Source organism: Manacus candei, unplaced genomic scaffold (assembly GCF_025592945.1).
Source record: "Manacus candei isolate 608988 ecotype Guabito, Panama unplaced genomic scaffold, ASM2559294v1 h1tg000078l, whole genome shotgun sequence".
In the NCBI taxonomy this organism is placed as follows: Eukaryota; Metazoa; Chordata; class Aves; order Passeriformes; family Pipridae; genus Manacus; species Manacus candei.
In genome coordinates, this window is record NW_026138126.1 from 3,230,224 (window position 1) to 3,254,448 (window position 24,225).

General features: G+C 55.4%; 4 protein-coding genes across 7 annotated transcripts; 3 read left to right on the top strand and 1 right to left on the bottom strand.

Annotated features, from left to right (window-relative positions):
- The first annotated feature begins 365 nt into the window (after window positions 1-365).
- NDUFA11 (NADH:ubiquinone oxidoreductase subunit A11) lies at window positions 366-3,205 on the top strand. The gene is made up of 4 exons (XM_051810784.1): window positions 366-495; window positions 582-674; window positions 2,003-2,125; window positions 2,998-3,205. Exons 1-4 carry the CDS (start codon window positions 414-416, stop codon window positions 3,108-3,110), a joined length of 411 nt encoding a protein of 136 aa, XP_051666744.1. The 5' UTR covers window positions 366-413; the 3' UTR covers window positions 3,111-3,205.
- Window positions 3,206-4,780: 1,575 nt separating this feature from the next.
- Window positions 4,781-9,337, top strand: KLHL33 (kelch like family member 33). Of its 2 annotated transcripts, none has more exons than XM_051810616.1 (5): window positions 4,781-4,817; window positions 5,698-6,225; window positions 6,433-7,366; window positions 7,783-7,953; window positions 8,505-9,337. In XM_051810616.1, the coding sequence occupies exons 2-5, from the start codon at window positions 5,703-5,705 to the stop codon at window positions 9,073-9,075; spliced, it is 2,199 nt and encodes a 732-aa protein (XP_051666576.1). In that variant the 5' UTR covers window positions 4,781-4,817; window positions 5,698-5,702; the 3' UTR covers window positions 9,076-9,337. The 2 variants fall into 2 exon arrangements, with proteins under 2 accessions (XP_051666576.1, XP_051666575.1); XM_051810615.1 differs by lacking the exon at window positions 4,781-4,817 and adding an exon at window positions 5,096-5,319.
- Window positions 9,338-10,190: 853 nt separating this feature from the next.
- Window positions 10,191-13,202, bottom strand: LOC127481385 (platelet glycoprotein Ib alpha chain-like). Its single transcript, XM_051810623.1, has 2 exons — window positions 13,067-13,202; window positions 10,191-12,627 (listed from the first exon to the last, which is right to left on the bottom strand). Exon 2 carries the CDS (start codon window positions 12,622-12,624, stop codon window positions 10,510-10,512), a length of 2,115 nt encoding a protein of 704 aa, XP_051666583.1. The 5' UTR covers window positions 12,625-12,627; window positions 13,067-13,202; the 3' UTR covers window positions 10,191-10,509.
- Window positions 13,203-14,094: 892 nt separating this feature from the next.
- Window positions 14,095-23,323, top strand: LOC127481399 (ubiquitin carboxyl-terminal hydrolase 42-like). 3 transcript variants are annotated; one of them, XM_051810666.1, is made up of 14 exons: window positions 14,095-14,124; window positions 14,489-14,616; window positions 16,341-16,402; window positions 18,275-18,391; window positions 18,980-19,180; window positions 19,614-19,724; window positions 19,797-19,899; window positions 20,000-20,067; window positions 20,224-20,294; window positions 20,849-20,931; window positions 21,174-21,288; window positions 21,548-21,688; window positions 21,857-21,957; window positions 22,685-23,323. In XM_051810666.1, exons 2-14 carry the CDS (start codon window positions 14,579-14,581, stop codon window positions 23,202-23,204), a joined length of 1,731 nt encoding a protein of 576 aa, XP_051666626.1. In that variant the 5' UTR covers window positions 14,095-14,124; window positions 14,489-14,578; the 3' UTR covers window positions 23,205-23,323. The 3 variants fall into 3 exon arrangements, with proteins under 3 accessions (XP_051666626.1, XP_051666627.1, XP_051666628.1); XM_051810667.1 differs by having other exon boundaries at window positions 14,489-14,610; XM_051810668.1 differs by lacking the exons at window positions 14,095-14,124; window positions 14,489-14,616; window positions 16,341-16,402 and adding an exon at window positions 18,013-18,050.
- The last annotated feature ends 902 nt before the right edge of the window (window positions 23,324-24,225 follow it).

The following is a 24,225-nucleotide window of genomic DNA, read 5'->3' on the forward strand; positions in this document are numbered from 1 at the left end:
GGGGGTTCTCAGATCGAAGGGGGTCCCGGTTTGGTGGGGGTCCCGGATCGGGGGGTCCCGGATCGGAGGGTCCCGGATTGGAGGTTCTCGGATCGGGGGGTCCCGGATCGGAGGGTCCCGGTTTGGGGGTTCCCGGATTGGGGGGGTCCTGGATCGGAGGGTCCCGGTTTGGAGGTTCCCGGATTGGGGGGTCCCGGCTCGGGGGGTCCCGGATTAGGGGGTCCCGGACTGGGGGGTCCTGGATCGGGGGTTCCCAGATCGGGAGTTCCCGGATCGGGTGTTCCCGGCCCCGCGGGGCGGGTTGGGGGGTGCGGGGGGCGGAGCTCGTGCCCGCGCGGTGCCTCCCCCAGGCGCGCCCCCGCGGGGCGGGGCCGCGCGTGCTCCGGCGGTCGCTCCGCCGTGCCCTTGTCGCCATGGCGGGCTACTGGGACGGCCCCGAGGGCGAGCACTGCGCGGAGCGGACCTGGCTCACCACGCGCGTGGGCGCGGCCGTGGGTGGGCAGCGTGAGGGGGGCGCGGGGGGGCGGCCGAGCGGGGCCCGGGCCCGGTGGCGGGCGGTGACGGGCGGTGCTGTGTTGCAGGCCTGGTCGGGGCGGCGTATCGGATCATCCTGCTGCGGCCCGGCTCGGCGCTGGCCGCGCTGCAGACGGCGGCGGCGGACAGTGTGACCATGGGTAAGGGCTGAGACCCCCGACAGTGTGACCGTGGGGAAGGGCTGGGACACGGGACAGTGTGACCGTGGGTAAGGGCTGGGACACGGGACAGTGTGACCGTGGGGAAGGGCCGGGACCCCGGGCGGTGTGACCGTGGGTAAGGGCTGAGACCCCCGACAGTGTGACCGTGGGTAAGGGCTGAGACCCCCGACAGTGTGACCATGGGAAAGGGCCGGCACCCCCTGCTCTGCCGCCGGCTTCGCCTCCCCACCCTCACGGTGTCGGTGTTCCCTCCTCCGCCGGCCCCGGGTCGGGGCTTGGCCGGGAACGCTGGAATGGAAAGACTTTTATAAGCCAGTTTATGGGCGGTAATGCAGTGGAAGCAAACTTTTTTTTTTTTTGCTTGATATGTTCAGGCGTTGTGTTTAATAAACTGCGTTTGCTGAAAAGTACTGCAATGCTTTTGGTGACAAAAGGAAAGTAAATAGGTGGGTTTTTTTCCCATCTCTATAGCCAAGGAGAAACCGTGTATTTGTCCTGCATTGCCTTTAGAGGAGGAAGTGAGCGGTGAAGAGAGGAGCAGGGGGCTCGGGGACTGCTCCAGATGCAGATCTAAGTGATTGAAGCTCCCCGGGTTTTTTTGACACAGCTCTTTGCCAAAGTTTGCAGCTGTATCGATGCAGGGACAGGGCACACAATTCAGTGGACAGGATGCTGCTACTTTGCAGTTTCTTAATGGAATTCGAAATCCTTAATTAATTAAATTTCAAAATCAGTTTACAAAAAAAAGAATAATTCACAAACTCCCTCCATTTTTCTACTACCCGGAAATCACTGTGAGCCCCAGGCAGGCAGAGGAGGAAAGTGCCAGGACCAGTGGTCTGCAGGGGAGAGCAGAGACATCGGGGTTGCTCTGCAGTGCTCCGTGAGGGGCTCGCAGGGACCCGGGGGCTGAGTTTGAGTGCAGAGCCCAGGCAGGTCTGGGGAGATGCTGCAGAGACGCCGCTGCTGCTCCCCTCTGGTACCCCCTGCTGTCCACTGTCTGGTCGGGAAGGGCTGTTACACCCGCACCGATCACCCGGCAGGATGTGGTGCCTCATCTGCTGGCAGGGGGGGCTCTGGGGGTCCAGGTGAGTGGGACCCACCTGCCACAGGGGGAGGAAGCCCAGGGAGCTGGATGAGACAATGATGCCGAGTCTCATTGTAGCAGCTGGGATAGGATGTCCCTGGGAAATGGGAAGCAGATCTTCATTGTCCCTTGTAGCTACTCTGAGTATCAAAACCGTGCTCGGTGTGAATTCTTGGGTCACTGAGGGTTTTGTTTTGGTTTTTTTACTTCTCGTTTGCAGCCTCGCTGGGAGCTGTGTTTGGCTTAGGTACCTGCCTCAGTGCCCAGGTCCGGGAGGAACCTCATAGTCCCTTGGACTATTTTGTTGGTGGCTGTGCCTCAGGAGCTGTCGTGGGAGCGAGAGGTAACTGTGCACAACACCTGCAATGAAATGAGCCCTTGCTGGTTTTAGAAACTTTTGCATTGGGGAAAAATGATAAATAATGTTGGTGTCAGGCTTCTTTGGTAAAGATTCGTCTCAGCCTCTGATTCATGCCAGTTTTGTTGGCACTCCATTGTACAGGTCTGCTAAAATAAACAGGGCTGCAGGAGGGAGGATGTGGAAGGGAACATAAAGTGATACACAGAATGAAAGCAGGACTGACCTAGTCCTGCCAGTTAGAACTACCAGTTATACCTGAAAATTGCAGGATATGAAAGATGTAGTTGTGGAAATACATGTTTTCTTGGCAGCAAGTGTGATTTATTTTACGCAGAAAGTACAGTCTAATGTCTGCCTTGTGAATTCTTCACATGGCCTGAGGGACAAGCTGTGTCCTGCTGCTGTTGCTCCTGTGGCCCTTTGTCAGGCTTGAGCAGCTCCTGCAGGTGCTAACACAGCTCTGTTTTCTGTAGGCATTCAGACTTGAACCTAAAGAAGTGAGGGATTTTATTTAAGGTGTAATTGTGGTGAAATAGAATTTATCTTTACTTGTCTTAGCTGATGAGCCTGATGAAAGTTCAAAGCAGCGATTGTTACTTTTGTCACTCAAATGAGCCATTTAAGACTGCCCATGTAAAAGGATGGGGCAGTGGGTTATCAAAACTGATACTTCAAATTGCAAGCTAAAAGCGTGAGAAAACTCAATTCTATAAAAAAGTTACTTTTCCAATCTCTCTGGGCAGACAGTGTTGCTGATGGTCAAGGGACCTACGAAAAATGGCAGAGTCTGTTGAATCTGTTGCACAGGACTTGTGCCCTAACTGGTCTTTTCTGGTTTGATGTGTCTCCTCCAGCTCGCAGTTACTTCGCTGGCACCACGGCTTGTCTGGGGCTCGGATTCACTGCGGCCCTCCTGAAGATTGCAAACATTGAGGGCTGGAGGCTGACGGGACCTCCCAAGCTGTAAATGTCGCCTTTCCTCCCCGTGAGCTGGTTTCCTAATGCTCTGTGTACTTAGGATGTTGTATAATAAAGGTTTGGTCAAACCAGCAGTTGTCACAACATTGTGGTGTCCTGTGGCTGCTCCTGGTGTTTGGGCTGAGGTGCAGGAAGCTGGAGCAGCTGGAGGGGAGGTGGGATCTGCTGCTCCTCTGCTGCTCCTGCAGCAATTTCTGTGCACGAGTTGTTTTGCCTCCCTCTCTCAGCATTGTGTGCACAGGTGTGAGGGCTGCACTGGAGCTTCAGAGTGATTCTTGTAGTCTCCTGTGGGTCCTGCAGGACTGTGTGACAGGAATTGGGATTGCACCACACTGAGCCCATCTGTGAGGGTCTGGAGCCAAAGCTTCTGCAGTGGTGCTTTGGCTCTGGGCTGAGGATGGGGAAGGTGGGCTGAGGAGGGAGGTGTGGGTTGCCCACAACAGGGTGTCTGTGAGCCTGGGGACTTTGTCCAAAAAGCATTTCAGGAAGTGCAGAGCCAACAGCTTCAGGGTTGGAATTGAGGAATATCTGAAGCTGAAAGGGACCCTTGGATGCCATCTGAGAACTGGAGCGGGTTGCTTATATCTGTGTCTGGTTCAGTTTTCTGTGAACAAACTGAACTGTGTCCAGCAAACCCACCAAGAAGGTGGAGAGCATGAAGGCACAGGATGCACAAGGAGAGGTGAGAACAGGATCATTCCACCTGGAGAAAAGAAGGTTAAGGGCTGATCTAGTGGCTGCAGAAAGGGCAGGCTCGGGTGTGCAGCAAAGTGTGGGAAGTAACAAGCACAAGTCACAGATAAGGAAATTCTCACTAGATAGAAGGAAAAAAACCTGACAGGCAGGGTAGGTAAATGCTGAAAAATGGACTTGGAGGGGCTGTGAAAACATCTTTGGGGACACAACTCAACTGGACACGTGGGAATACTGGGGTACAGAGATGGGACATTAGGGGATGGGTGTGTGAGTTATGGAGACAGAGAATGTGGGTATGGGGGACACAGGTGTGGGACAGGGATGTGGGGGTGTGAGGGGGGGGAACAGGAGCCAAGGAGATTGGGGCACCAGAGAACAAAGAGGAAGGGACAGTGATAAGGGGGGACACAGTCACAGCCACAGCAGGCTGTGTTGCTCTGGTATGTGCTCTCTGTGGGCAGGTGGGGTCCTGGGTGGGGTGCAGGGGGGTCCTGGGGGCACTTGGCTGGGCCAAAGGTCTGGTATCCCCATGTGCCCTTGGGGCTGGTACCCCCAGCCCTTTGTGTGTGGGTCAGTGGGGCTGGGCTGCAGCTCAGAAGTGCAGTGGGTGGTGGCAGAGGTTTCACCCCTCACCACGGGAATGGGGGAGCAGGGGGATTGTCCGTCTCCCACCCAAGGACTTCTGAGGGGGCCCTGCTTCACCCTGGGCTCTGGAGGTGATCAAGATTTACAGAGGGATCTGGTGGGCCAGAGACCTCCAGCAGGACCTGCCCAGGGTAACCCAGGGTTTGCAGAAGCTCCTGGCAGCTTCAGCTGGCCCTGCTGCTTGTCCTCAGGGAACCCACTGACCCCACCGGCCCAGCCCAGGGCTCGGGGCCTTGGACCTCCCTCTGCCTGAGCCTCTCGCAGCTCCTGCCGGGGCCACGTGTCCCTCCCGGGCTATAATTAACTGGGCGCATTCCTGGGGGGTCACAGGAGCTTCCCGGCGCGGCGGCAGGCGGTAAGGGGGGACGGGTGCAGGGCACAGCGTGCCAGGCCAGGCCACGCCACGCAGCAGGGCAGGACACGGCACACGGTCCCGCCGGGCTGCAGGGCGAGGACGCGACACCGACACCGCGCAGGCAGAGAGAGACACGGGGGCGTGGGGGCCACGGCGGGCGGGGCAGCACCGTGTGTGACGCGGTGTGTGCCACAGGAGCCAGCACACCCCGGCAACCCGTGGGCCGGGGGAGCAGGACACACAGAAACCTGTCACAGACAACCCTCGGGGCGACGCGTCGCGATGTGCGATGACGGGCAGTGTGACATGACGGGCAGTGTGACATGACGGGCAGTGTGACACACGACAGGCAGGTGCTGCCATGCACCGTTCAGGTGTGACAGGCCCTTTGCTGGGAGCTGTGCCAGGGACCAGCGGCTTTGTTGTTCTTGGAGCATCAGTGGTGTCAACTATGGGGCAACGGCAGAGGAAGGGCTTGGTGGCGTCTGCTCCAGGACTGAAGGTGGGACTGGGGGCAGAGGTTTGGGCTATGGGGCTGTGGGGCAGCGGCGTTGGCTGTGGGGCAGTAGCTTCATGCTAAGGGTTCGGTGATGGGGCAGATGAGGGGATCAGGCTCAGCTGTGGGGCATTGAAATGGACTGTTGGTCTCAACTATGGGGCTGCAGTTTTGCCAAGGAGCATCAGATTCAGTGATGGGGCAGTAGCAGGGCCTGGTGGCCCTGGCTGTGGGGTAGAGGCTTTGGTGGTGGATCCAGTGGCTTTTGCTATGGGGCAGTGCCAGTAGCAGGACCCCATGTCTCCAGCCAGGACTCCTGCCATGGGCAAGAGGCTCTGGTTATGGGGCCAGCACCCTGACCTCCTCCTCCATGTGTCTCCACAGGCAAGATGTGGGTTGCAGAGGGATCAGCCCCAACCCAGTGGAGCCTGCGGGATGGGGCCCACGCTGGACAGTTCCTGGCTATGGCTGACAACCTCCGCACCGTGGGACAGCTGGTGGATGTGGCCGTGGGACCAGAGGGTGACAAGGCTCATGCTGTGGTCCTGGCCTCCATCAGCTCCTTCTTCCTCCGCTTCCTGGAGGGCAGGACCAGAGGGCTTTGCCAGGACTCCCCACCCCATGTCCCTCTGCCACCCGGGGCCACGCTGCAGGGCTGGCGGGCCGTGCTGGCCTTTGCCTATCGGGGAGCTGTGCCCCGTGGCCAGGAGAGGGAGGTGCAGGAGGCTGCCCGGGCCCTGGGGGCCCCCCGGCTGGTGGCCGCCTGTGCCCAGCGACTGAAGATTGACCCCAAGGAGGAAGGACCTGAGGCCCTGAAGGAGCAGTGGGAGACACTAAGAGCCATGGAGCAGCTCCATGCCAAGGGCCTGGGCTGTGACCTCCAGCTCCAGGCAGGGGACGAGGTCATTCCAGGTGAGCTGAGGGTGAGGAGGGGGACAGGGCACTCTGGGATAGCCAAGTTCCCTGGTGGGGATGAGGCTCTAGAGGTGCCTGCAGGGCTGCTCCCCTTGGCAGAGTTGGGAGTTTGGTGGGCACAGGGACAGGAGACCTGAGTTTCAGGGGCTGCACAGTGCAGAGGGTCCCCCTCTGCCCTCCACCATTCTTCCTCCTTCCCCATAGTTCAGCGCCTGGCCCTGAGCTGCTCCTGTGACTTCTTCCGAGCCCTCTTCACCTGCCCAATGCGGGAGGCCACCCATGACCCTGCTGCCCCACTGGTCACAGGGCTGTCCCCGGCCGAGCTGCGCCTCCTCCTCTCCTTTGCCTACACAGGAGCTGTAGCAGGGCCATGGCCCACGGTCCTGGAGGCAGCTGAGACCTCCCTGCGCTACCAGGCCTGGGGGCTCCTCACTCTCTGCCTGGATGTTTTCACCCATGGCCTGACTCCAGAAACTGTCCCGGACGTCCTGGCCTTTGCTGTGACTTATGGACTGGACGAGGTGGGCCAAGCAGCAGAGAACTACATCTTGGCCACCTTCCCCAGTGTGGTGGCTACACCGGCCTTCCTGGACCTACCTGCACACCTTCTCATTCGCCTCCTCCGCTCTGATGGTCTCAACGTCCTCCATGAACTGGAAGCCTTGGAAGCGGCCTCCCGGTGGCTTATGGCCAATGGGGATGGCCAGGAGGATCTAGCCAAGGAGGTCCTGTCGTCTGTTCGCTTCGCCCTCATGTCTGGCCTGGAGCTGAAGAAGGTCCCCTCTGTGACTGCAGGGGTGGCTGACCCCAAGGTCCTCCGCGAGCTCGTGGTGTCGAGTTTCTCCCCCACGGCTCAGCTGCCGTGCCGGGTACGTTCCTTGCAAGAGGTGCTGGTGGTTTGTGGTGGAGACAAAGTGAAGGGCAACCTGGCTGCCCGGAAGCCCAGCAGACACCTCTGGTTTGCAGATCGCTACCTCAGCGCTGTGGGGCTGGTGAAGAAGGTTGAGTGGCGGGCACTGGGACACCTTCCTGACGGCCCACGATTCCGCCACGCTGTAACCGTGGTGGGCAACAATCTCTACGTCCTGGGTGGAAAGCACTACTACGGGGTCCATGACACCCTGACCAGTGTCTACAGGTGAGAGCTATAGAGGGCTTGGAGCTGCCGTGTGGCACCAGGACATCGCGGGATCAGAGGAGGGGTTGGTGGAGCTAGAGTTGGCCCGTGGACCCAAGACACTGAGGCATTGCAGCTGGTCAAGTGGGCCCAAGGCGTTCTGGGAGGGGTTGGGTGAGAGGTGCCCTCCTGCTCTTGGGTGTTACATGCTTTTTGGGGGTGGGGCTGGGAGGCTCCCATGTGGAGATGCCTCAGGTCATTATGGGTTTGGTATTGCCCAGAAGGAGGGGATATTCCCATGCAAGGCTACCATGTGACCCCAAGGCATTCTGGGACTGACAGGTTGTAGGTCGGTTGTTGCCCTAAATGGTGCCAACATGAGCTTTTGGTGTTGTAGGTGACAGGTAGTCTCTTGCCTCTTTGCCTCTCAACCCCAGGTACCAGCCTATGGATGACTCCTGGGAGCGTCTGGCCAGCATGACGTGTGAACGGAGCTGCTTTGCTGCCGTGGCACTTGGGAATTTCATCTATGCCCTGGGGGGCAGCTCAGGAGAGCTCTTCTGCACAGACACTGTGGAGAGCTATGACCTGGCCAAGGACACCTGGAGGTGAGGCCGCTCCAGCAGGTTCCTGCTTCCCTCTGCCTCGGACCCTCCTGCCTTGGCTGTGGTACCCACTGAGTGCTTTGGGTCACAGCCTCCAGTGGAGGATGGGCCTCCAGTGGCCTTTGGGTGCTGAGCAACTGTGTCCCTTGGGGACTGGGTGTTGGCTGGTGTTGCCTAGTGGGTGGCAAATGAGTTTTTGGCCAGTAGTGTTTACTGGAGGTCTGTTGGCCATCTGCCAATGAGACAGATCGTTTGATTATCTCACTGGCAGAGTGTTCATGGAGTGCTCTGTTGGGTGTTGGCCACTGTTATTCATTGAGGGGGTTCACTGTGGGTTGACCAACAGTGTGGGGACTACAAAGTGTTGAACAGTGATGCCCCTTGGGCATCTATTCTGTGTCAGCTGATGTTGCCCACTTGGGCTCACTGGGTGCTGGCAAGCATTGTCTGCTGAGCAATGGAGACATGGCTCACTGGGGAACCCCTGGGTGGTCAGCCACTGTGGGACAGCCCTGCCTAACCTGCCCTTCGCCCCTCCCTCTTTCCTTGCCCAGGAGGTGCCAGCCCCTGCTGATGGCTCTGTGTGGGCACGCGGCGTGTGCCCTGGACGGCGCGCTCTACGTGTCGGGGGGCTGTGACGAAGCGTGCCAGTGCCAGGCATCCTTGCTGCGCTACGTCCCGGGTGCATCCGCCACCTTCCTGGCCCCCATGAACGGCCAGCGAGCCGGGCACATCATGGAGCAGGCGGGTGGGCAGCTCTATGTGGCTGGGGGCCTGTGTGAGAGGGCTGGGTGCACCGGCTACAAGGACCAGCTGACCTTCGAGGTCTACAACCCCAAGCAGAACACCTGGGTTGTCCTCAGCCCCCTGCCCCGTGCTCATGTAGTTGGGGGTGCAGCTGTGCTGGGAGGGGAACTGCTCGTGCTGGGAGGGTACAGTCAGGAGACCTACCAGGACACACACTTGATCCACGCCTACCAGCCGGGTGCCCGGCGCTGGATCACCCGGGGCACCTTGCCCCACGCCTATACTGACCTACAGGCCTGTGTCCTCACCGTACCCGCTGCCTTGCGTGGCCCCAACTGCCTTAAGGACCCCTGTGACATTACCTCGAACTCCAAATAATACTTAGGAGGGCTTAAAAACTGTGCACCTCATACTGGGATCCCCAGGTAGCATCCATATGGGACAAAAGTGCCCAGATCCCTCCCCCAGAGTGGGTTCTTCCCTTGGTTTCCATCAACCCTTCACCCCCAGGGTACGTGACCTGGACTGTGGAGATCCCGTGGAGCACAAAGATTCCCCATACTGTAGCCCTGTGTCTCCAGGAACACTCAACCCCCCCATTTTCCCCCCAGCCCTGAGCTGAATAAAAGTGGCTCCTGAACTGCTTGTCTGGGTCTGCTTGTTTCTGGTGGGGACCCCAGACATCCAGGTGCTTGTTGCAAGAAATGGGAGGAGAGCAGGACACCTGAGTGTCCTGGATGGGTGGTGGGGACCAGGAAGTGTGTGGTGGGCACTGGGGCTCTGGGTGCCTGTGCTCACTGGTCAGTGTGTCTCAGGATTGAAAGGAGGGCATGGAGGATCCTGAGGGAACAGAGTCCTGGAGGTGCCAGGGTTTGGGGGATTTGATGGTGGAGTAGATAGGGTACAGTAGGGGGTCCTAGGGGCTTCGGGGTTCCTGGGTGGTTTTGGATTCCTGGAGTGACCTGGAGTGCTGTGTGGAGAAGTGAGAGAATTCCAGGGAGGACTTGCAAGGAGAGGCAGAGGTAATGTGGATTCTGGGAAGTACTGGGGTACCTGTGGTACCTTTGGGGAGGGGACTGGGTGGCCTCAGACATGTAGGGGAAGGTGGGGAGGTTCTCATGGCTCCCCAAAATAGTATTTTAGGTGTAGTCTAATGAGTGCTGAGCAGAGGGGCATAATCACTTCCCTTGGTCTGCTGTTAACCCTGTTAACCCAGCCCAGGTTCCATTTGGCTCCCTTTGCTGCTGGATTGCTGAACCTTGTTCACCTTTCTGTCCACCAAGACACACAAGTCTTTTTCCACAGTTCGATGATTCTATAATTCCACGGAGATTTCCTCTCTGTCTTCACTATTCCAAGTACTGCAGACAAATTTGTCATTCACTGTGCCCTGCCAGGACTGTGGCAGGTCCAGTGAAATAAAACCAGCACTCCTTTGAAATTCAAGCACAGAATATTTATTATGTGATTAAGAACATGGCGCTGAGTGGGAAGTGCAGCACATCTTTCCATGCATCATTTGAACAGAAGCAGTTGGGACACAGAGCACAACAGAAGCTCTGCTTGCCCTCCCTCACCCTGAGACCAGGCATTGGCAGCCCCAGACTGTCACTGACCAATTTAGGACATTATCTTCCCCTGCCAAATACCCAAGTAATTATTTTAGCTCTAGAAACCTCAGGCTGCTGGAGAATACTAGAGGAAGGAGCTGGATCTCTTCCCTCTGGGCAAGCAGATCTTTCCCATGTAAAACAAGCACACATGAAGCAGAGCCACAACCCTCCATCTCTCTCTCTGAGCATACAGAAGCACTTACATGGTGTTGCCAGCATATTTCACTCTGACATGACCCATGGCACTGACCCCCCTGTCCAGGCTGTAAGCAGACAGGGTCCTCAGGAAGCTGAGGTCTCTGACCACCAGGTTCCTGGAGAAAGGCTTGGCTGAAGGAGGACTGTGGTGGACCCACAGCTCCTTTGTGGTGCAGAAGGAGGAACCTGCAGGATGGCTGCGCTGTATGCCCAGATCTTTAATTGTGCAGTAGGTGACCTCAGGGCACAGCTCTACTTCCTTGATGGTGCAGAATGTGGGGCGCTGGAGGGGGCTTTTGAAGCTGCTGAGATGCATCACGGGGCTTCCTGCTGAGTCCCCCCACCCCAGCAGGGGATACTGCACCTCCTGGGTCTGCAGGGACCGGTGCCAGAAGGGTTGTCCCACCAGGCACATCCAAGCCAGCCAGCCTGCTAGAGCCAGCATGGTCAGGACCAGCAGAGCCAAGGAAACCAGGTAGAGCACCCAGTGCAGGAGGCAGCAGTGCCTCAGCAGCCACTGCCCCCACTGTGGACCCTCCCCTCCTGCCTGCAGAGGCAGCACCGGCGCTGCCTGTCCTGGGATGGAGCACGGGCAGAGGGCAGGAGGTGCAGCTGGAGGGGAACGGGCGGGTTGGGTGACACGTGTGGTGTCCAGGGGAGCTGGTGGTGTTGGGGCACGTGTGGAAAGCAGGGTGGTGGCTGACATGGAAGGGGGAGATGAAGATCTAACAGTGGAAGAGGCCTCTAGCATGGCAGTCAAAGGCACTGCTGTGGAGGGGGTGAGAAATGTGCCAGTGGACACTACGAGAGTGGCAGAGGTAGTACTGTCAGTGAGGGTGGTTTGGGGCAGGCCACTGTTGCTGGGAGGGGTGCTGCCCATTGGGGTAGGCAGTGAGGTGGCAGAGACAAGGGTGGTGGGTCTGTGCAGGGTGCTGGTAAGAGCAGCAGTGAGAGGGGCAGTACTGGGGGGCTGTGTGGGTGTGATGGTAGGACTGGATGGTGCAGGAGTGGTGGTGCTGGGAGCTCTGGTGCTTTTGGACACCACAAGCAAAGTGCGTGGGGCAAGAGTGGAGGTACAAGGGGTGCTCAAGGAAGGTCTGGTGGTAGGGAGGGGAGGCTGAGTAACAGCATGGGGCATAGTAGTGTGCTCCTCGAGGATGGGTGGATGTGGGGCTAAGGTGGTCAAGGCAGTTTTCTCTGCTGTTTCTTCCCCATAATTATAGTCATCCTCTCCGCCCTCGTCCGCATCCCCCATGTTGCCGCAGTCGGGCTGGAAGTCCATGACAGGCTTGTGCTGGTGCTCAGCGGGGCTGTGGCACAGCACCTTCCTGGGGGCCAGCTCCACCTTGGTCTCCTGCAGGCCCCGCTCCGGGTGGTAAACGCTGCCGTCGTTCTGCCGGATCCAGCCCCGCAGGTAGCGCAGGTCACAGTCGCAGTGCCAGGGGTTCTTGGTGAGGAACACGTACATGAAGAGGTGCCCCTCAGGGAAGAAGTTGGTGGGCAGGGTGCGCAGGAGGTTCCCCGAGAGCCAGAGGGTCTCCAGCCGTTGCAGATCCTGCAGCAGCTCCTTGGGGAGCTCCTCCAGGAGGTTGTCTGAGAGGTCCAAGTCCTTGAGTGCCCCCAGCCCTGCAAAGGCCTCCTGGGGCAGTGTCCTCAGCTGGTTCCCTCTCAGGTCCAGGTCCTGCAGCTGTGGCACGGAGCGGAAAGCCCCCGGGGCCAGTGTCACCAGGCTGTTGTTGGCCACGGCCAGGCGGGTCAGCGCAGGCAGGCCCTGCAGGTCGGGCAGGGTTCCCAGGTTGTTGTGGGACAGGATCAGCTCCTTCAGGGATGGCAGCGGGTCCCCAGTGTGCAGAGTCACCAGCCCGTTGAAGGACAGGTCGAGGTCCTGCAGCTGGGTGAGGGGCAGGAGGGCGGCCGTGGAGAGGGACAGCAGGCGATTGTCACTGAGCAGCAGGATGCCCGTGTCTGCAGGCAGGTCTGGGGGCACTGTGCTGAGAGCCTTCCCTGTGCAGTTCACCTCCAGGAGGTCCTTGACCTTGTTCATCTCCGAGGGGCAGGCCTGGGCTGGGGGCATCAGGGCCACAAGGGTGAGCAGGAGCAGGGCAGGGACTTGCATGGCCTGGAGCGGGAGAGCCGAGGGGCACGAGTATGGGTGGGCATGCACCTACACACTGCCTTTCTCCCTGTGCAAGCACCGTTTGCAGCAGAGCTGGCATCCCCTGACAGACCCCCTGGGACCCTCTGAGCTCCACAGCTCCTCCCTAGGAGGGTGGAAGGGAGGGATGAATCTCACACCTACTGACAGCACCCACCCCATCACCTTGTCCTTGGAGGACAGCAGGCTCAGCAAGGAGATGACATTTCTGCCCTTTTGCTCACCTTGCTCTCCACTGTAGGGGGGTCAGAACCTGACTCATGGGCCTCATTGCTGGTGCCTCCTTTCCTCGGGTATCATTTCTGTCCTCACCCTTTCAAAAGCCACAGCTCTGCAGTGTTCTTGTCCCAGCCCAACCCAGACAAACTGTGTGGCCAAAGAGGTTCCCTGAGTATGCTCTTACCTGACCTCAGCTGAGCCCTCTGCTGGATTTGGATTCACGAGGTAGGAGCACAAATCATCTGAAAAGAGATTCCCATGCACAGATGTGGCTTCCTTGATGTGGCACCCCTGTGGACACTGTGACTCACCTGTGGATCTTCCAGCGTTTGCTCTCCTGCTGCTCTGCCTCCTCCTGCCCACAGCCCAGGCACTGCTCTGGGGCAGCTATAGCAGGGGGCTGCCCAGCCCACTATCAGCACCCCCAGCTGTGGGAAGGGAGCTGTGGCTTCCTGAGCAGCCAAACCCATCTCCTGCCCTTCCACACGGCCCTCGCTTTGACCGCACTGCCACACCACCATCTCCTTGGAAAAGTCTCAACTTTATTTCAACAACAAAGTCAACTGCAGCCTTTGTGTGCACACAGAGGCATTGCCCCAGCAGCAAATGGTTGTGGCCCTGCACTGGATCCTACTCATCTTGCTACTCAAGTTGTTTTTCCCCTGTAGGACCTGCAGAAGCAGGGAAAATAATTCCATTGGCTTCCAGAGTGGAAATGGGCAGGACCTAAACAGGACTTGGTGCAGGATTTGGGAATCCACAAAGTCAGTGTTCTCTTTGGTGAGCAGAGATAGGACCTGAGGGAATGGCATGAAGCTGTGTCAGGGAGGTTTAGGTTGGATCTCAGGGAAAGGTTCTTCCCCCACAGGGTGCTGGGGCACTGCCCAGGCTCCCCAGGGCACTGGTCACGGCCCCAAGGCTGCCAGAGCTCCAGGAGTGTTTGTACAACACTCTGGGGGACAGGGTGGGATTGTTGGGGTGTCCTGTGCAGAACCAGGAGCTGGTCTCGATGATCCAGATGGGTCCCTTCCAACTCAGGAGATTTTTTTCTATGACTTTGTGGTTCAGTGATTCCATGATGATTCCATCATTCCATGGTTCCATGGTTCTGTGACATGAGGTTATAATGCAGTGGGCCCAGAGCACTGGCACAACGTTTTCATGTTGTAGCCAAGTGCCTTTTTGTTGCAGGATGAGCAAGTCAGACTTTAATCTGGATTATGCAAGTGAGACTTTGCAGAGGTTTGTTTTTCTCCAAAGATCTACTGGTTTTGTAGCCTAATATAAGCAAAAGCAACTTAAGACAGATAAGGAGAGAACCTCCTGCATTAGGAGACTCCTTTAATGACTTTTGAGACCATTTTCCTCTTGGCATTCAAGCTATTTAAAAAAGTGAGAATAATTTTGCTGCCTTTGTTTGGTTATCAATCCTGAAGGTTTCTTGAAAGGTGTTGTTAGTGTGTTGAGATGGCAAAAGCTCAAAGTTACACATAAAATTTGGCTTTTAGGTCTGTAAAGCAGTTCTCTGAAGTGCCATGTAATTACACATTAACATCCATTCTTATGAAATAACTAATGTTTTTTCCTGCATTTGTGGTGTCTCCAGAATACTCCAATGCTAACACCCTGAAGAACTCACCAGTGACAGCAGAGTCCTGGCTGGAGCAGTCACAGCTGCCAGCAGAGGAGAAGCTACATGAGTATGAAGCATTGGATTCCTTCTGAGGGGTGTCAGTGTGTGAACTTTTTGTATGGATATTAGTTTACAGAGGCAGTCAGACTCTATCTTGTTAAAGCTGTTGTTAATTTTTGTTGTTGAGGGGTTAGATTTTAATGTACCTGTCCCAAAGCAGACTTACATTTTTAGGCCTGCTGGGACGTGGGGTTCAAACTCCAAAACCAGTGATTTTTAAGATCATTCTATTTGGTTTGCTCTTGGGGTTGATTTTGCTGAGAGCCAAGTTGCAGATCCTGTTTTCTCTACATGAAGAGATTCCCTATTGTATGGGTTTGCTTTTATTGAGTTTACAGTAATTATAAGTACACATTGTAATAACTATATATCATTATAAATAAAGTTATAATTTGTTCCCATCTCAGAAGAGTCTGATTGTCAATGTTTGACTATTTCTTGCATTTGGGAGAGGTGGGGGGTATGTGGCATGTATTCTTAAATCCCTGATGTGGGGCTTTTGCATATTAGCTGTAGGGGAAAGAGCAAGGGTTGCCAGCTGTTGATCCATGAAAACAAGAAATTTCATCCATAAGTGATTCCTATTAGTTTCCTAAAAGGGCCTAAGGGGTTATTGGAAACCAAACTGTACCCCAGTTTGGGCTGGGATAAAGTTAAATTTCTTCACAGTAGCTGGTATGGGGGATGTGCCTTGGATTTGTGCTGAGAACAGGGTTGATAACACCAATTTTCAGTCAAAACCCCCTCGTTCTTAGGGTCAGAATCTGTGACAAACAATCTCAACGACAAACAAAAAAACTATTACAAAAAATGTAGAGCCCAAACCACAATTTCAGGATCCAAAGGATCATTTTTCAGACTCATCCCCAAGTTTTTCAAGCACAAACCCTAGTTATAGGATGCAATCCTCAAAAGTATGGAGACCAAAATACATTTTAAATCACCAAAGCCCACATCTGGGCGAAAAAATAGTCAATTTAAAGTTCAAAATCCAGTTTTTAGTCTACAAAACCTCATTTATAAGTGCCAAGGTTTACACTTCTAAAGTTCAAAGACTGATTTAGAGGGCCCACAGCATCATTTTTAAGGCCTGAGGTCCAAAGCCTTATTTATACAGCCCAAAGGCTCATTTTTAGCCCCAAACCTTCCTTTTTAGTTCCCAAAGCCTCCCTGTCAGGGACCAAAGCCCCATCTTTAGGATTCCACCTGCAGTTTGGGCAGCTCAAAGCCTTCTCTGAAGCTTCAAGATCACACACTTATGAGTAAAGTAGGTCCTGAGAGCAGGGGGAGAGTGCTCATCCTTCCTCCTCTGTGACAGTGTGGGTGTCCCCTGTGCCAGCCCAAGCAGTCTGGCTGCAGGTGCCTCAGCTTCAACAGCTTTTTGGGCAAGCTGTGGTATTCCTACCTCCCAGTTGGGACAATTGAAACGGGGAGCTCCGGGTTTGAAGGGCTGCAGAATGTCTGTCGTGGCTGTTGTCGCTGAGGATTAACCCACCAGTGTGAGGCAGACCAAGATGGACTCGTGGGAGGGGGTAGAGCCCACCTTTGTGATGCCCAGCATCACCCCTGGAGGTGCAGAGATCTGCAGCCACCCCAGGAGTGTCCCCAGGACCCACCAGTGCAGTGTTGTGGGGCCTGCAGCCACCCTGAAGGGATCTCCACGTGGGGCTGGGGGCAGCAGTGCCCAGTGCCAATGCCCAGGGGTGCTGGAGGGTTGAGAGCCAGCAGATGCAGAGTGAAACTTGGTTTTTCCTTTGCTTTCCAGAGCAAATGGCTGCCTGGGACACAGTGGCTGGCTACGTCCAACAACAGCTCTTGCTGCACAAGGTGGGACAGCACCTGCATCCTCCTCATCCACCCAGAGAAGTGGGAGGTCCCCTTGGCTGTGGAGCACTGGCTTGGAGTTCCCTTTGCTCTCCTCCAAGAGCAAGAAACCCTCCTCAAAAGATCCCACTCCACTTTCAGGAAACCACCTCAGAAATTAGGAGCTGCGGTCCAAAATTGAACATGTCCAGGGATTGTTTCCACACAAAAGGAACCAGGACAGAAAGCTGTTGCTGGCATTTACCTTCCCTGGGCAGCCTAAAGCTTCATTTCTTGGGATGGGAGACCCTCCTTTGCAGGGTCTAAAGGGCCATTTGCAGTATCTCACCTATTAATTATTTTGTCCCTAAAGCTTCCATTTTAGGGCCAAAATCCTAATTTCTTGTCTTCCAACCCGTCTTATATTACCTTTATTACCTGTAGTACCTGATTTGTAAGGTCTAAAGTTTCACTTGTAGGGTAAAGGCTCATTTATAGAGTCCTAAGCCTTCTTTAGAGAGTCCAAAGGGTCATTCTTGGGCCCAAACTCCCTTTTTAGCTTCCACAGACTCTCTCTCTGGGACCAAAACTTCCTCTTTAGGGCTTAGTTTGCAAACTGGCAGGTTCAAAGCCTTCTTTTAAGCCTCCAGAGCTTTGCAGGGGGGCAAAGACAGTTTGTGGTACTGAAGCACCCTTTGAGGTTGGCCATTCTTTGGGTTTGGGCCCAAGAATGACCAATGCTTTGGGCTCTCTAAGGAAGGCTTTGGACTCCACAAATGAGTCTTTGGACCCTACAGATGAAGCTTTGGACCTTCCAAACAGGACTTGTGGCCTTCAAAATGACGCTCTGAGCCTTTCAGATGAGTCTTGGGTTTGTGCCTAAACAAGGGGGGTTTGGACTTAAACCAGAAGTTCCTGGGCCCTAACAATGAAACTGTTATGTCCTAAGAAAGGACTATGGTTACTAAAGTATGTGAATACTAAAGGTATGGCCTTAAAAATGGGATTTTACAGCCTAGAAATCAGTTTTTGCACCTTCCAAACGAGGCTTTGGACATGAAGAACATAAGGCTTTGAGCCCTCAGTGAGGAGTTTACACCCTAAAATGAGGCTTTGGATTCCAACACGCTCTCCTGACAGGTGGATTCCAAAGAATCCTGGAGCTTTTTTAGCGAGATGAGCAAGCCAGGGTGAGAGAGCAGCTGGGTGGGGGCCTGGCACCCAGCAGAGTTGCTGAAGGTGTTCCTGCTAGTTCAGGGTCAGCCTAAAGCCAACCTTGAGGGCAGAGAAAATTCATTGGAAATGAACCTTAAGAGCCCAGGTGATTTGGACACAAGCCTCAAGGACACATTCCAGTACCTGGGAAGAATGAAACAGAAGCCCCCAGAACACTGAGTGTGCCAACCAAAGCAGTGACCAGGCTCACAGCCCTCAGCAGCCTCCAACTCCTCCAGCTGCTGCAGCTCCTGGGAGAGGCAGGAGCTCTGCTGATGGATGAACAGACCTTTGCCAGGGGAGCTCCAGCGACTTCCAGGCGTGAGAGGTGCCCAGGCTGTGGCAGCCACAGGGTTCTGTGGACACGAGGTGACATGGCCCCTTGCAGCCTCACGTCACAAAGGGGCAGAGATGTGGCACCTGTCCAGCAATTTGGACTTCACCTGCCCAATGCCTGGTATCCTGAGAAGCAGGTCAGCAAAAGCCAGTTGGACTGAGCTGGCCTTCAAGATAACCCAACCCCTTTCTTTGCTGCTTGTGTGCCTGCATCTTTCCAAGCATTCTTTGTCTTTGGCAGCAGCTACAAGCACCAATGAAACCCTTTTTACAGCTGAAGCTGTTCTGTGGGTCACACTTGGGGTTTTTTAAGTGTTGAGCTACAATTATATTCTTTCCCAACAGGTGATGGGATTAGTGCTGATCTGACCTTTCTGGAAGGAGGATCTGACATCCTTTGTTATCCAGAGCTTTTCCATCTGCTTGTGAGAGGAGCAACACTCACAACAGGAAACAAGTCCTGTGAGTATCAGCTTTACCATCAGGCTTGAACTTTGTGAATGCCCACAGACATTCACAGACATGAAGCTGGTGCTTCATCCCTGAGCATCAACGGGCTGACAACCCAGAGTGAGATCTTGGGCACTTCCTGAGAGCAGCCAGACTGATGCAGGTGGTCTTGGTTAGACACAAGAAAATGCATTTGGTCATTCTGCCACTGCACACAAGACTTTGAAAGAGGACATTGCTCACAGAAAGAGCTGTCACACACAGGGGCTCTGCTCGGTGCTTCCTTGCCTTCCTCACATTACAGTCAGGAAAAGGGAAGACTTGGCCTGATAATTCAAGGCTCTAGAGGGAAAAGGACGTAGCCTGAGGGCCAGAAATCAGTGTGGCTTTGTTGGACTTTTGGCAGACTAAGCAGTGGAACAGACTATTTTCCAAAACTGTTTCCCTGCCAGTAGATGTTAGTGGGGTGTTAGGCTTTCCCAGTGTTTCAGGGTTGAGGTTAGAGCTGTTGTCCTCAGTGCTCCTATAGAGAACTCAAGATCTGAATATGCTTTCAAGCAACAATGCTGTCAGATCTCTTCAAACGTAATTTCCTTGCAGTCATTGCCAAGGGAATGACTCCGGCACAAAGGATCCCCTTTCCCCCAGAGGAGATCTGCATGGACTGGCAGCAAAGACAGAGACCTGGGCCGGGACTCCGCAACCTGGGCAGTACCTGCTACATCAACGTCATCCTGCAGTGCCTGACATACACCCCCCCTCTGGCCAACTACCTGCTCTCTCGTGAGCACAGCAGGTTGTGTGAGTACTTCTAGGAACAGCTCCTTGTAAATCCCTTGAGCACATCCCAAGGATCCCCAGAACCTGTAATTGCATTTAGGAGAAGAGCAACCCTTCTTTGGCAGCCCCACGAGCCTGTGTCCTCTGAACACGAGCTAGAAGATGCTGGTCCTATTGAGGTGTGCCCATCTTCAGGAGGACACCTCTTTCTAACCCCGTGTCTCTGTCCCTGCAAGTTAAACCCTCTTGGCTCATTGCACTGAAAACTTGTGCCAGCTTAGCCTCCCTCTGAAGAACATTTTCTGTGCACTAAAGTGTCCTGGGCTCATTGGGACATTGGCACCTTGGGACAGGAGGAGCAAAGACTGTTCTTAGAACTCCAAGATCTCCATTACGTTTCCCATCACTAGGTGTGATTTTCTAACCCGAGGAACTTCCCTCTCTTCCTCTTCAGGTTTTCAGCAAGGCTTCTGCATGATGTGCATCATGGAAGCACATGTCAGGAAGGTCCTGCGTTCCTCAGCCAGTGCCATCTGGCCTAGGGCTGTCATCAAGGACCTCAAACGTAAGTCATTTCAGGCACTTCAACAGGTCCCATCCCCTTCTTGCAGGGGAGAACCATTAACTTCTTTCTTAGTCATAGGAGAAGAATTTGAGCCTGACACGGCCGGAGACGCCTTTGAGTTCTTATGCTGTGCTCTCAAGGCCATGCAGAGAGCCTGTCTGAGTGGAAGCAGCAAGTAAGCATAAGTAAATAACCTCTTTGATGTTCCCAAGCCTGTTGGGCTCCTTGCTGTGCTAGGAAACCCTATAACTCTCTTCCTTGCCATTTATTTCCAGCTTGGACGTTTCTTCTCAAACAACTACCATTGTTCATCAAATATTTGGGGGCCTGCTGAAATCCAGAGGTACATTTCCACAAATATTACTCTCCTTGGTGTTGTTTTTGCCCTTCCATCTGATAAACAGCATGGTCCTGTGACTGGCATAGTGGGTACCAAGAGCATAAACTGTCACTGTCAATTAACTTCCTCCTTCACTTAGCATTTTGATTTTCCTTCCAGTCACATGTTTGAGGTGCAAAGCAGTTTCTGATTCCTACAAGGCCTTCCTGCATATCCTTTTGGATATCAAAGTAAGAGGGCTTGCAGTTGTGCTTCAAGGGGTTCCAAGGTCCCTGCAGCTTTCCAGAACGGAACCATTTGTCTTAAAAGTGGATCCTGCGAGCTCAAGGGAGCTTTGTGGTGGGTGGGAAGGGGAATGGACATCCTTCTGCAGAGGCCATGGCACTGGTTTCCACATGGTGCTGGCTTTAAGCCGCACAAGTAGCATTATTATCCCCTCTGAGCCCTTGACATACTCTCCTCCTCCTTCCCCTTGCCCTCCTTCACACCTGTCTGGTTCCTGTCTGATGGGTTGAATCAGTTTTCACTGCTGATGACCCTGCACATCATTAGTAGCTGAGCTGAGTGGTGGCACAGAGAGAAAGCTCTGGATGGCCCCAGGAACCCCGGGGACATGAGGGAAATGTCCAGCACCACACCCTCTTTCTGCCTCTTCTGGCCACTTCCCACGGGGTCATGATGGGTCTCCTCAGCATCAGCTGCCTGGATTTTCATGTTGACTCCTCAGAGGTGTTTGGGCGAGGGCATTTCCCGCAGCTCAGCGGCTCCTTCCTCCCTGCTCCAGGAAACCTCATCCCTCACTGCAGCTCTGGAGGACTTTGCCACACCCAAGCAGCTGGATGGAGGAAACTGCTTCAAATGTAGCAAGTAAGATAATTTCTGACGGCATGTTAACACTTCCAGTGTGAAGGAGCTGCATGTCATCACAGAGAATCATGTTCTCAGGCAGGTTTAATGCACAACAATGAAGTGCAGCTTTTTTAAAATAGGACCTTATGGCATGGAATAGCCTTAAAATACTGTAAGGATGTGAAACACAGAAGCTTGTCTGGCCCTGCTGGGGCGAGATGGGGTTCATTCCAGCACCTGGCTCTGTGCTCGGTTTCAAGGTGTGAGAAGAAGGAGGTTACCATCTCTAAGAGAGTTACAGTCCATCATGTGCCCAAGGTCTTCACGGTGTGTCTGGAAAGGGCTGCTGACCACACTGGCAAGAAGATCAGCACGGTGCGTATGCAACTGCAGGGCAACCTGGAGCATGACATTCCCCAAAGCAGTACAGTCTTACAGAAGCTGCTGATTTGGGGTTTTTTTCACGTTCCCTTATGGGGAGAGGAGAGTTCCTGTGGGAAGACCAGCCTGGACTCTGCTCCGACAGAGCTGCTTTGGCTGAGAACTGTTTCCTGCCACCCAAACCATCATGTGCTGAAGGCTATTTCAATATGGTAGTTCAGGATAACTTCTGACCCACTTGGTCTCTCTGTAGTTTGTGGAGTATCCTGAGTACTTGGATCTTCTGCCATACATGTCTGACATAGCTGGAGAACCCCTCCTCTACTCCTTATACGCCGTCGTGGTGCACAGCGGTGACACCTGTCTGGATGGACACTTCTTCTGCTACACAAAGGTAAAGACCAGCTTCCCTCCTGAAGGGGAAAAATGTGTGCTGGGGAAGACAAACTTTCCCATTAGTGTTTTGGAGGAGAAGGTCTATTTTGCAGCTGGATTGTATTCGGTGTACTCTTGGTTTGGAACCCTGCAGTTCCTCTCCAGAGATGGGTGCCTTCCTTTGCAGGCCAGCAATGGACTGTGGTACAAGATGGATGATGAGTCTGTGGATAACTGTGGCATCCACGCAGTTCTCAGGCAGCAAGCCTATTTGCTGTTCTATGCCAGGTAATAACCTGTGCCACGTGTTCAAATATGTTTCCTTTTCTTGGATTTGCTGTTTGTCTTCTCACCCTCCTGAGTGTGAGAAGGGCCATAGGAGACAATTCCTCCCTGCATCCTTCAGTGCTGTCAATTCTGAACTACCCCACACCAGTCCTTCTCTTCCCTTGCTGGGTTTTAGGTTTGCTGCCCTATGTGAACTGCTCCCTTTCTGCCCTCTGAAATTGGCTCACATAGAGAAGGGGACTTAAAGGGGCTTCCAGGAAAGATGGGGAGGGACTCTTTCTCAGGGAATATAGTGATAGGACAAGAGGTGAAAATTTCAAAGTGAAAGAGAGAAGATTTAGATTAGACATTAGAAAGAAATCCTTCACTGTCAGGGTAGTACTGAAATAGGTTGCCCAGGGAAGCTGTGGCTGCCCCACCCCTGGAAGGATGGCTTGGAGCAACCTGGTGTAGTAGAAGATGTCCCTGCTCATGGTGGGGGGTTTAGAAGGACCCTTCCAAACCAAATCTTTCTAGGATTCTGTGAACTGGAGGCCATAGAGGGTATAGAGATGAGGACTTGCTCTGACAAGGGCAGACCTGGTGGGAAGACCCCAGTCGAATTTCCCGTTGGTGACTTTGGTAAAGTCTTCCCTCTGTTGTGGAAACCGCCCCAAGAAAATTACTGAATCCCAGAGGAGTCTGCAAGGAATGCCCTAAACAGAGGTCACTCTTTTTTTCTCTCCAGATGCTCTGATTTGAAAATGAGAGAAATGGGGGCTTCCTCACCGCCCCCCTCCCATGCCCATTCCCTCCCGAGTGAGTGTGAGGGCAGCAGCAAGCAGGCGGGTTCCGCAGGACCACAGGGGCTGCCCGACAGGACCACACGGACTTGCTGCCAGAGGGAGAGTGCCACGGAGGAGGCCCAGAGCAGATCCCTGCAGTGGGGCAGCTGGTTTGTCAACAGCACCGACGACGACAACTCAACAGGGAGGAAAAGGAAGAGAACCAGTCCTCCAGGACGTGACCACGCTCCCCAGGACGGCACGGCTCCAGAACCCTCCAAAAGAAGCTGCCAGAGAGCTCCTGCACCCAGCGCTGCTCGGAAGCAACCACTGCAAAGGCGGAGAGAACAGGGCAGATCACTGCGGCAGGGCTACAACCTCCGCAGGCGGTTTGTGGAGATCACGGACTACCACCAGTCAGCAAAGAAGAGGAGGAAACATTCACCCGGAATCAACAGGCAGAAGAGCCAAAGCCAGGATTAAAACCGCTTGTTGGCCTTGCATGAATAATTTACGGGGTGTTTCCTTCTTAGGTTTTGGGGCAACCGGTGGAAATACCCGCTGCGGGATGTTCCACCGACCCTCACCTTCCCCGACCCATTCCCGACCCCGCTCCCTGATCCCTCATTCCCTGCGCAAGCCGCACTGAAAGCCTCCCCCTCCACCCGCCCGCCTCCTCGCACGGCTGGCGCGGGGGGCATGGGCGGAATCCCCGCGGGGCCGGGACGCTGTCGCCGGGGCTGCGTGCACTGAATAATTGGATTTAATAAATTCCGTTCGTCAAACGACTGCGACCGGGAGGGGCGGGCGGTGAGGGCGGTGAGGGAGGGGCGGGGCTGAGGGAGGGGCGGGGCTGAGGAAGAGGCGGGGCTGAGGGAGAGGCGCGATAGGCTCGCGGCCGCCGGGGGGGCGGGGCGAACGGGGCGGGGCCGCGGGAGGAGCTGCGTGGCTCCGCCCCCACGGCGTCACGTGACGTCGCCCGTGGCGACCGCGGCGCCCTCGCTGAGGGGCCGGAGCGGCGGCGGGAGGAGCGTGAGGGCAGCCGCGGTCAGTGCGGGGCTCGGCCGGGCCGGGGGGAGCGGGCGGAGGGCTCTGGGACACCCACCTGGGTCAAGGGCGAGGCGCCTGGGTTGTCTGTGGTTCTCGGTGGCGCTGGGGCGGCTCTCCCGGGCGGCCGCATTTGGGCCGAGCCGCTCCCAGGTGTAAGGCCTGGGGCGGCGGCTCCGGGCGGGCAGGGACAGGGGCTCGGGGGCGCTGGTGACCGCGCCCGCAGGTGACACAGCAGCCGCGGCCTTCGCGGCACCGGGCGGGCGGTGCCGGCGGAGGGAGGGCCGGGAGGAGCGGGCACCCGGGGCCCGCCGCCAGCGCGGGGTGCGGGCGAGCTGCGGGACTGCCCCCCCTGCGCCCCCGGGGCCCGGTACTGCCCGGGGAGCTCCGGGCCCCGCTGTGCCGGTGCTGCCGCGCCCGGAGCCGCCCGTCCTCCAGCCTTTCTCCCGACGCCGCC